This window comes from Symphalangus syndactylus, chromosome 20, assembly GCF_028878055.3.
Source record: "Symphalangus syndactylus isolate Jambi chromosome 20, NHGRI_mSymSyn1-v2.1_pri, whole genome shotgun sequence".
Classification (NCBI taxonomy): domain Eukaryota; kingdom Metazoa; phylum Chordata; class Mammalia; order Primates; family Hylobatidae; genus Symphalangus; species Symphalangus syndactylus.
Genome location: NC_072442.2, coordinates 17,997,926 through 18,007,519, shown reverse-complemented (window position 1 = coordinate 18,007,519; position 9,594 = coordinate 17,997,926). Strand labels below are relative to the sequence as shown.

The window sequence follows — 9,594 nt, the reverse complement described above, 5'->3', positions numbered from 1 at the left end:
ATCCCATGTGCCCCCTTTTTATTGAGCTGTTGATTCAGAGGGGCAGGAAAGTTCCACAAATCCCACTGCAGGCCAGGCTCTGGCCATGCCCAGGTGGGGAAGCCCAGGGACCTCACGCTTCCCAGCAAGCTGGCAGGAAGCCGTGGGCTGCCTTGAGGCAAAATACCCCTTTAAGAAGCGGCTTTCTTCAGGTCAGACTCAGCCAACCATGTGTTTGGAGAGAACCTGGGAACATCCGCGTTGCCCCCAGCCCTCTACCTGGGCTCCATAAGGTGTGGAGTGTCCCAGATGTGCTGTCTTCACCCAGAAAGAAAAGAGCACAGCAGGCGGGAGTTAGGAAGAGCCCCCCGCCCTTCCCTGTCCCCTGAGCCAAGCTCAGTTAACATCTTTCTCCATGACCAAGAAGCCCAAGGTGTGCGCCAACAGCTAAGGGAGGATGGAGCTTGGCTTCCTGTTCTGCAGGAAGAAGTCCAGCCAGAGAGCAGCCTAGAGCCACAAAAGGACTCTGGAGAAACAGGAGACAAAGTTGAGTCTTTACCCAGCAGGAAATCTCATCTCAGTCCTGACAGGGCAAGGATTCAAGGGCACGCCTCCCTTGCCTTCTCTTTTCCTGGGTTCCTAGACCAGCCTGCAGTGGAGATGATGGTGGATGCGGGTAAGCAGCTTTGGGGAAGGAGCCATCAGGGGCAGGGCAGGTGGCAAGGCTGTAAGGAGGGAGACCCAGCAGCACCTTCCTATGCCTGCCTCTTCCAATCTAGGGTGAACCTGGGCTGGATTTCACCTCCTTTTTCCTCTCTCCATCTTGTGGCCGAGCTTCAGGGACCTGGCAAAGATGCAGGCGAATGGGGACTTTGCCAGGCCTTGACTCACCCTCTCTGGGGTGACGGTGGTGATGAGCTCACGCCCCTGACTGCTCCAGGAAGCCCCCGGCGCTGACTCGAAACTGCTCTTCAGCTCCTTTTCTGAAGCAGCTGCATAAATTCCACCAGGAATTCCCTACTTACGAGACCACTTCCCCCAAATGGCCAGCTTATGTGTTGACTGCTGAAAGGAGACAGATTCTTGCTTTACTGCCTGCCCTGCCCTTCTGGAGTCTTTGTGGACCCTGAAGTCCAGATTCATAACCCAGGGAGTAGCATGAGATCAAAGGTACAATTGCTGTGTTGGTCCTAAGTGACTTCACTCCGAGCTCAGAGGCTCCACAGTACAAATGTTCAGAGGCACTGAGGGCCTCACCTGACACTTGAGAAAAAAAATACCAGCAAAAAAGAGGCAGAGGCCATTGCAGAGCCAAGAAATGACAAGTCAGTAATAAAGAGCATCCACACACTTCACAGTTGTAAATGGCTTTATGTTCTGATATGCAAAATAAAACGTCCATGCTATATAACAAAACACTTGAAGTTCCATATCACCTGTTAGCTAATGTGTTTTCTAAAAAAGCTTTATCTGTAGTGTGTGTGTGTTTATATATATATTTATTTATATGTTTTATCTAAACCATTCTTAGTTTTTAATATCAAACATGTAATAAAAATTTAAATAGATGTCTTTCCAAATACCCCCTCCAATGTTTATTTTTATTAAGTTCATTCATTTGTAAAAAGCAAAGCTGAATTTGACATGTGGCCTGCATTTGTGAGAGAGATATATATATAAAATATATATTTATTTATTTATATAATATATAAATAATAGCTATTCAGCATGCAAAGAGTTTAGTGATTTCCCAAGTTTGATGGAGAGCTCACCCCAGCCACACTGATGGCCTGGTGGTGTTCAATGCTAAAACGCAGGACTGAGGACTGTGTGAGTGCCACACTGGAGAATTCTCTTTGCTCCTCTGAGCTCACCGGCTGAATTTACTGGAAGAAACAAACTTTTTTCAATTATCTTTATTTCTGTTGGGCTTTCTCACTCCAGAAGCATAGATTTTCTGAGAGCAGAACAGGCCCTGGAGATGCCAGACATCAGCTCCAGTGTGGCCTCCTGGGGCTGACGCCAGCGGAGGCGTGTTTCATAATTGCCCGTCATAGGATGCAGATGGTATGGTGCCTGGGAGGCCGACTCTCCACACACCAGAGTGAGAGACTCTATATGTTGGGGACCTAAGGGGAAGGGCTCTGTACTTTTTATTACAAAACCTGAATGATGACAGAGATGCTACTGGTTGCATTTTCCCTCCTCTTGAAGGAAAAAAAAACCCTTTAAAAATACCCCTCGGGTGACATTTAGCACATGACCCTTTCCGAATGTCATCCCTCAGACCTCAGAGCTCCAGTCATCGATGTCTAGGCCAGTAACTGAGCAGCCAGCCGTACTATCAAGGTCCACGCTGTGGCTTAGCTGAGCCCACCTCTCAGGCCGTCTCACGGACTCTCCAGAAGCCAAAAGAGTGGGCCTCCTGCTACCAAAACCAGACTCTCAGCTCCCATTGCAAAGGGAAGGCCAGGAACTCCAAGGTGTGCACAGAGCCCTCACACCCCAGCAGCGAGAATCTTCCCGCCCCAGCAATGAGAATCTTTCCCCATGGGAGAGAACTCCCCACCTGGCCCCTGAGTAAATCAACCATTATAAAACCCTCTCAATAACTCATAGGAACCCTCCACTCCCATCCCACCCACGAGCATGTCAAGAGATGTCAGATAACAATAGACCCAGGTCCTGCAGCCAAAATCACTTCTTAGATAAATGTGGTGTTTTTTTTTCCTTGTCATGACCTCAGTTGTATGTCAGAAGATGGATGCTCTCCAAATACATACATGCTCGCGTGCACACACACACACACACACACACACACACACACACACACTGGAATACCTTCCTGCGTTTCTTGGTCGAGTGCAGGCCACCCACAGAGGTTAACACTGGAGCAACACGGTCCCGGGGCTGTGGAGGAGACGTGAGAGTCATCCGTCGGTCCAGTTCTCCACAGTCCCCATTCCTGAATGGTACTGTAAGGAAGATTCTCGGGACAAGGAGAAGGTTTGAGAGTAGAGAAACTCATTGGCAGCATTTAGATGTGGCGAGGGTGGCTTCCTCTCACACCCCGGGGGGAGGCCACGCTCTCTTGGGAATGAGGCGCTGGGCCCCCGCTCTCGGACCTGAGACTGGGAGAGCTGATTGTAGACACCGAAGTGGGCATTTCCTGGTGGCTGGGAGCTCTGAGCGGAGAGGGTGGGCAGCCGAGGCATCATGGTGGTGGCGGTGAAGTGCGTGGGGAAGGGCTGGTACGGCACAGTCTCCATCGTCTGCACGCTATAGCTGGTGTACGGCGACACTGAAGTCCACATGTTACAGCTCAGCGGAGGTGGGGGCAGGTCGTCCACCCCAGACACCCCGGCAATCTCGGGCCCTGAACCTGAGTACATACATGCTTCTCTGGGGGTCACCTCACTGCAGTAGGAGGGGCTCAGCATTTGCTGGTCATAGGGAGGGGGGGAACGGAAATAGTGATCCTCCCCCACCGAAGAGGGGGCTTCCAGATAGGATCGCTTGCAAGGTAAGTCCAGGTGGCGGGCACCGTCTGCTGAAAGACAAAGTAACACTCAGGAAGAACCATTTCCACCAGCCCAGGCCCCAGAGCACCCTGCTGGATGCTGGGACAAGCCTGTCCTTGTCCCTCCGTGCCTGCCCTCCCCATGTTGCCATGGCACTCCCAGAGCCATTTCAATCAGCCACAGCTTTTATAGTGTGGCAGCCGCCAAGAAGTGGTCAGATTACGGACCCTACTCAGAGGCCACGGGGGACACCACATCACCGGACACTGAGGGCCAGGCTTAGCCAGGCAGCACTCGGCTTTGATCCTTCGCCAGCCTGATTCTTGGGAGAGTGAGAGGCCTTGGTGTGCAGTGGCATTCTCAGGCTAGGCCCTCCCTGGCCAAGGAAAGTGGAGGCACTTGCCAGGCCAGCCCAGGCCCAGAGGCCACATCTGTCTGAGGTAGCCAGAAAATTAACGCCATGAGGTTTCTGCCTCTATCCTCAGCTCCCAGGAAGACCTCAGGGAGCCAAAGCCACTTGTAGGCATGTTTCTGTTGCTTTTAGAAGATGAACTAACCTCACATGTGTTTAAAGAAGAGCCATCAGATTTTTACTACACAGATTCCAACACCACAGTGTCTACAAAATTAAGAAATAGAACTGATAATAAGTGAAAAAGGTGACATACTTTTCAGGCTAAGCAGGTACTCTGGGGGAAGATGACATCAGATGCCACAAATCATGTATGTGTGCCTTTCGACATCCTCCACCAGGAAGGCCTATCTGGAGTGGCATGACCTCCCCTGGGATTCAGGGCTGACCCAGGCCTGAGGGTTTGGGGAGCAGCCCACTGAGCCAATTTAAGAACACTCATCCGGGCTGGGTGCAGTGGCTCACACCTGTAATCCCAGCACGTTGGGAGGCCAAGGTGGGCGGATCACTTGAGGTCAGGAGTTCGAGACCAGCCTGACCAACATGGTGAAACCCCATCTCTACTAAAAATACAAAAATTAGCTGGGCGTGGTGGCATACACCTGTAATCTCAGCTACTGGGGAGGCTGAGGCAGGAGAATCAGTTGAATTCGGGAGGCAGAGGTTGCAGTGAGCCCAGATTGCACCATTGCACTCCAGCCTGGGAGACAGAGTGAGACTCCGTCTCAAAAAACAACAACAACAACAACAACAACAACAACAAAAACCCCACTCATCCATGGCTCATCTTGGCCTCCTTCCTCCTGTTTTCTCCAAGGATTCATTTGGGGAGCTCTGTGTGTGCGCCCACAGGGCTGGAGGCAGAGGGGCTAAGTGGGTGTGAAGGCCTGTGCTCACCTCTCTCCTCTGCCCCTGCTGGTGGCATCTGCCCTGCCCAGGGAGACCTGCTCCTCTCCCTTGCCCAGCTCTCTCCTTTGCCCCTCACTCAGCCCAATTCTCCGCCTTCTCTCCAAATCCCTCTCTTCTCCCTGCGCTAAGCTCTTGATCCTGGCAGGTGACCTACTCACTCTAGGTCAAGACTGGGCAAATTTTTTCTGCAAAGGGCCAGATAGTAAATATCTTAGGCTTTGTGGGCCGCAGGGTGTCTGTTGCAGCTACGAAACTCTGCTGTTGTCCCACGAAAGCAGCCATAGACAACCTGTAAGTAAATGAGTATGGCTATGTTCCAATAAAACTTTACGGACACTAAAACTTTAATTTCACATAATGCTCACATCTCACGAAATATTCTTCTTTTGATTTTTTTCAATTGTTTTGAAATGTAAAAAAAACTATTTTGTACAGGTAGCAGGCTGGGTTAGGTCCAAAGGCCAGAGTTTGCCAACCCATGCTCTAGGTCATTGAGTTCTAATGAGACTTGTACAGGGGATCTCGGAGCTCTGCTGGGCTAGTCCCTAGGACCAGGGCTGAGGGAACATTCTGGATAGCAAGCAAAAGTCCCCAGGCTCATTCCGAAGGGAATTTCAGCAGCCCCATGAGGTCTTCTGGTGGAGTAACATGAGTCATTGCAATTCTATCCATGGAGGAATCAAGACCTGGCACAGAGCACAGATGTGATGGTGCCCAGCTCCGGGCTCCTACTCTTTATGAAGAGGCCTGGCACAGAGGGTGTCTTCCCAGCCCCCACCTACATCCACAATAGCTCATCTCAACTCTCAAGCAGCCTCTGCAGATCCTGGAAGGAATGATTAGGTGGAAGGCCCTGCACGTGAGACACCAAGTCCTCCCTGTTCTGGAATTGAGGTTGCTTTGACAAATAACAGCCCCAATCCCAAAACCTCTGGACTGGGAAGTGTCAGCCTCTTCCTGCACTTCCAGGCAGAGCCCAGCTCACCCCATGAGGCTCTCAGAGCAGTGACTGCAAAGCAACACTTGGAAAGGTGTCTGGGAACACCAGGGCTACAAGCTGTCTGTGAGGGTTCCAAAGGCAGCATGAGAGATGAGAACCAGCATCCCTGCACTGGAAAAGATGGCCCTGTGCCCAGCTGTGATCCCTAACCCTTCAGGCTCACTCTCCCAGGCCACACAAGCACCAGATGAGTGTGTGTGTGTTGGGGGGTGGGGGGGGGGGCTGCAGAGTGGTTTCGGGGAGAACCTCACCCCTCCTCTGACCCTCTAGGGCTTCTAGACCAGGAGAGCACTACCTCGTCTTTTCAGGCAGTGATAGAAGAGGCTTGAGTCCCTCTGGGCGGGAAAGGTGCTGAGGGGCAGGTCCTGCGGCTCTGCGAGCTGTGAGTGTGCCCCGTTCTCGTGCTGGTAGTGCTGGAGCGCCTGGTGGGTGCCAAGCAGGGGGCCCATGTCCGGTGTGGCCGAGAGCTGGGGGGAGATGAGCCTCTGCCTCATGATGCTTTTGGAAATCACGGGGTATTCTTTGCTGAAGGGGTGGGAAGGACAGGAGGAGGGACAAGAAGAGAGTGAAGATACATTGAGGGTCACAGAGGCCACGTGCCTGAATCCCGTCTGCCCGCCCCACCCCCGGGCTGCGCAGCCCCACCTCTGCAGTCGGGCCACACGCAGGTCACTGTCATCACTGCCCCGGAATCCCTTGGCAAAAGGGTTGTTCTCAATTTTCAGCTGGGTGATCTGTGGGGAGAAGACACATAGGGTCACCAGTGTGAGGCACACAAATGTGTCTCAGTTTCCACATTTGTAAATGGGATCATAACATGTAACCTCCCTCCCTCAGGGGTTGCCCTCCAGCCTCACCTCTTCTCAAAACCTTCTTAGGGAGGAGGGTGGGACTGGGCTCGCCCCTGGCCCTCCCTCCTCCCCAACCCCAGGCACAGGCGGAACTGGGGCAGGTCTGGGGAAGTGGGCCTTGCCATTCACACCCGGTGTGTCCCTGGCTCCCTACTCCTTGCTCTCCACCCTCCGATTCTTTCTCCTGCTCCCCAGCCCTCTGCACTGCCGAGCTTCTGTCCCCATGGGTCTCTCCTGGGGACCTGTAACATCTTCCCAGTGAGCGTCCTGGGCCTGCTGCCTGAGTCTGTGCAACTATCACATCAGACTCTGAGTGACCGGTCTAGATGCAGTTCCGACTCTGTCACTCTTCTGCCTAAAATCCACCACAGCCACAGCCCTTCCCCAGTGACCCCTGCCCACCTTGCCAGTCCCCGTGTGCATACTGTGGAAAGCAGATGGGCGGCAGAGCACAGCTGTCAGTGACTGGGATGAAGTGGGGGTGGCCGGGCTGGGCAGGGCAGTAGCGAGGGTGGGAGGTGGCTGGGGCACCTCCGACCACAGCCTGGGAAGGGCCTCCGCGCAGGCTCTGCTTCCACACCCCCGCTGACAGCACCCCAGGGCTCCTATCCCCATTCCCTACCCCTCTCTCTGAAGGCACCAGGAGATGAACCAGGAGAAAAAGAACGTTGTGGAATGAAAGGGCCCAACGCTCAAACCACAAGGCAGGCTCCAAGCTCCTGGTTTTTACAGTTGCCAATTTTCTCCATTCCCCAAAACACAGAGACCGTAATTCCTCTGCGCTGGAGATGGACATATCTAGAGTCCTTTTCTGTTCATCATTCGACTTGCTCACCGCTCCGAGGGACTCTAGGCTTCTGAGGTCCCTGCGCTGGGCCTGCCCAAGCCCTGCTGGGACTCTGGCTTCACACTCTCTCTCTCTGCATGGTGGAAGAGAATGAAGGGTGGTGTTAAGTGGGGGCTGTGGGGCTGTGGGGCAGTGGCTGTACCTTGTGATTCTGGTAGGAGGTCACAGAGATGAAGGAGGTCTCTGGGAACACGTGGGTGCAGAAAGCAGTGTTCTTGGAGCCGAAAGCATTGTTCTCATCAGCCTTAACGATGTGGAGCCGTGGCTGGTACTTGTGCATAGAGTTGAGGATGATCTAGAGGAGAAGGGGCTCATGCTGAGCTCCAGGTCCCCATCCGCAAGCCCCAGGCCCTTGACCTCATTCATCTGGCCCTGGCCTGGTTTTTCTCATTCTCCTCAAAGCCCAGGATCCGGGGCCTACCGACCGGGACTGGAGCTCCCAAGTGAAGAACCAGGCCCCTGGGCCCCAAACTCTCCCCACCCCAGCCCCACTTAGCCTGTCTGCACCAGCACTAACGCCCAGCCCCAGGCCCTCCTTGATGTGACCAATTGATTCACTGTGGTAATGGAGAACTTGAGTAAGCCCTTAACAGTGTAAAAGCCCACTGTGAACTCAGCACAGTGTAGCAGGTGGAATTCTGAGCTGTCAGCAAAAGTCCAGGGTGCCACCGAGTCACTGTTTGACCTCAGACAAGTCACTGGGCTTCTCTGTGCCTCAGTTTCCACATTCCACATTAAATGGGATCATAACACGTAACCTCCCTCCCTCAGGGGTCCCCCTCCAGCCTCACCTCTTCTCAATACCCTTCTTACACATGACCTGCCTCTTCTAGAAATACTTGGGTTTTGCAGGATGAGAAAGAGGGAGGAAGCTGAGGAAAATGTCTCACTGTAACTTTTTTTTGTCACATTGCTCATTTGTTTATGCATTTCTTTTCTTTTCCTTTCTTTCTGTCTGTCTGTCTGTCTGTCTGTCTGTCTTTCTTTCTGTCTTTCTTTCTGTCTTTCTTTTTTTGAGATGGAATCTCACTCTTGTTGCCCAGGCTGGACTGCAGTGCCGCAATCTTGGCTCACTGCAACCTCCACCTCCTGGGTTCAAGTGATTCTCATACCTCAGCCTTCCAAGTAGCTGAAATGACAGGTGTGCTCCACCATCCCCAGCTAATTTTTATATTTTTAGAAGAGACAGCGTTTCACCGTGTTGGCCAGGTTGCTCTCGAACTCCTGACCTCCAGTGATCCGCCCACCTCGGCCTCCCAAAGTGCTGGGATTACAGGTGTGAGCCACCACACCTAGCCTTGTTTATGCATTTCTCCATGTTCACAGAGGCCTGCTGATGGTGTGCTGGGGAGACCCAAATGTATCCTGCCTTCAGACCTGCCCAAGGCCGCTCCCAGCCCTCAGAGAAGCTCTTCAAGCGTTCAAGGTGCCAAGGTAGGAGACGGCACAGTTTCTAAAATAGTGCCATAGAAGGCAAGAGACCCCCGATCCCAAGGGCCCTTGAGGATGCCATGGGCTGGGGGAGGCGGGTTGCTGCCTGGACAAAGCTTAGCAAAGCGCCCTGGAGGCGCGGCCGCCAGAGCCCCCGGAGGCTGCTCACAGTAGTTGCTGCTCCAAACCTGCTTCATTTGGCTGCGCCCCACGGTAGCAGCTGCACCATGTGCCATTAAAATGTATTTTTTATCGTTGACATTTGCCAGACGCCCTCCCCATTGAAGGCAGGACCAGGAATTTGGGGCATTTTATCAGCCCTGCGGCTTCTGTTAACCCTTTGGTTTCTGTCCTGGCCGGGCCAGGCGGGCCCTCGAGTCCCCTTCCCCTCTGAGCTCCCCTCTCTGTAGCTTGCAGTGCCCTTTCCTTGGGTTGGTCAATGGGCTGCCGCCCTTCTAGGTTTCCAGGGACGGGAGCTGGTACTGACCCTTAATGAAAGGTTTAACCCATTAGTGACCAGAGTGCCAAGAGAAAGGCCAGAATCAGTCTCTTCTATGGCAAGCCTTGGCCAAAGTCTCAGTCTGGGAAGACTCTGCTCTTATCATGCCCTGGGGCACAGGGATAGCCTAGAGAGCCAGCTCAGC

At 53.2% G+C, this 9,594-nt stretch overlaps 1 protein-coding gene across 4 annotated transcripts in view; it reads right to left on the bottom strand.

Annotated features, from left to right (window-relative positions):
• Positions 1–1,330: 1,330 nt before the first annotated feature.
• Positions 1,331–9,594, bottom strand: part of TBX4 (T-box transcription factor 4) — a 32,714-nt gene continuing 24,450 nt past the window's right edge. For 2 of the 4 annotated variants that reach the window (XM_063628515.1, XM_063628516.1), the window contains 4 exons: positions 7,662–7,814; positions 6,467–6,555; positions 6,117–6,346; positions 1,331–3,529 (listed from right to left, as the gene is read on the bottom strand). In XM_063628515.1, the coding sequence (XP_063484585.1) occupies positions 2,910–3,529; positions 6,117–6,346; positions 6,467–6,555; positions 7,662–7,814 (1,092 nt within the window). In that variant the 3' untranslated portion in view covers positions 1,331–2,909. The remainder of the gene's footprint in view (positions 3,530–6,116; positions 6,347–6,466; positions 6,556–7,661; positions 7,815–9,594) is intronic. The other 2 variants (XM_055256409.2, XM_063628517.1) reach the window with 1 other exon arrangement.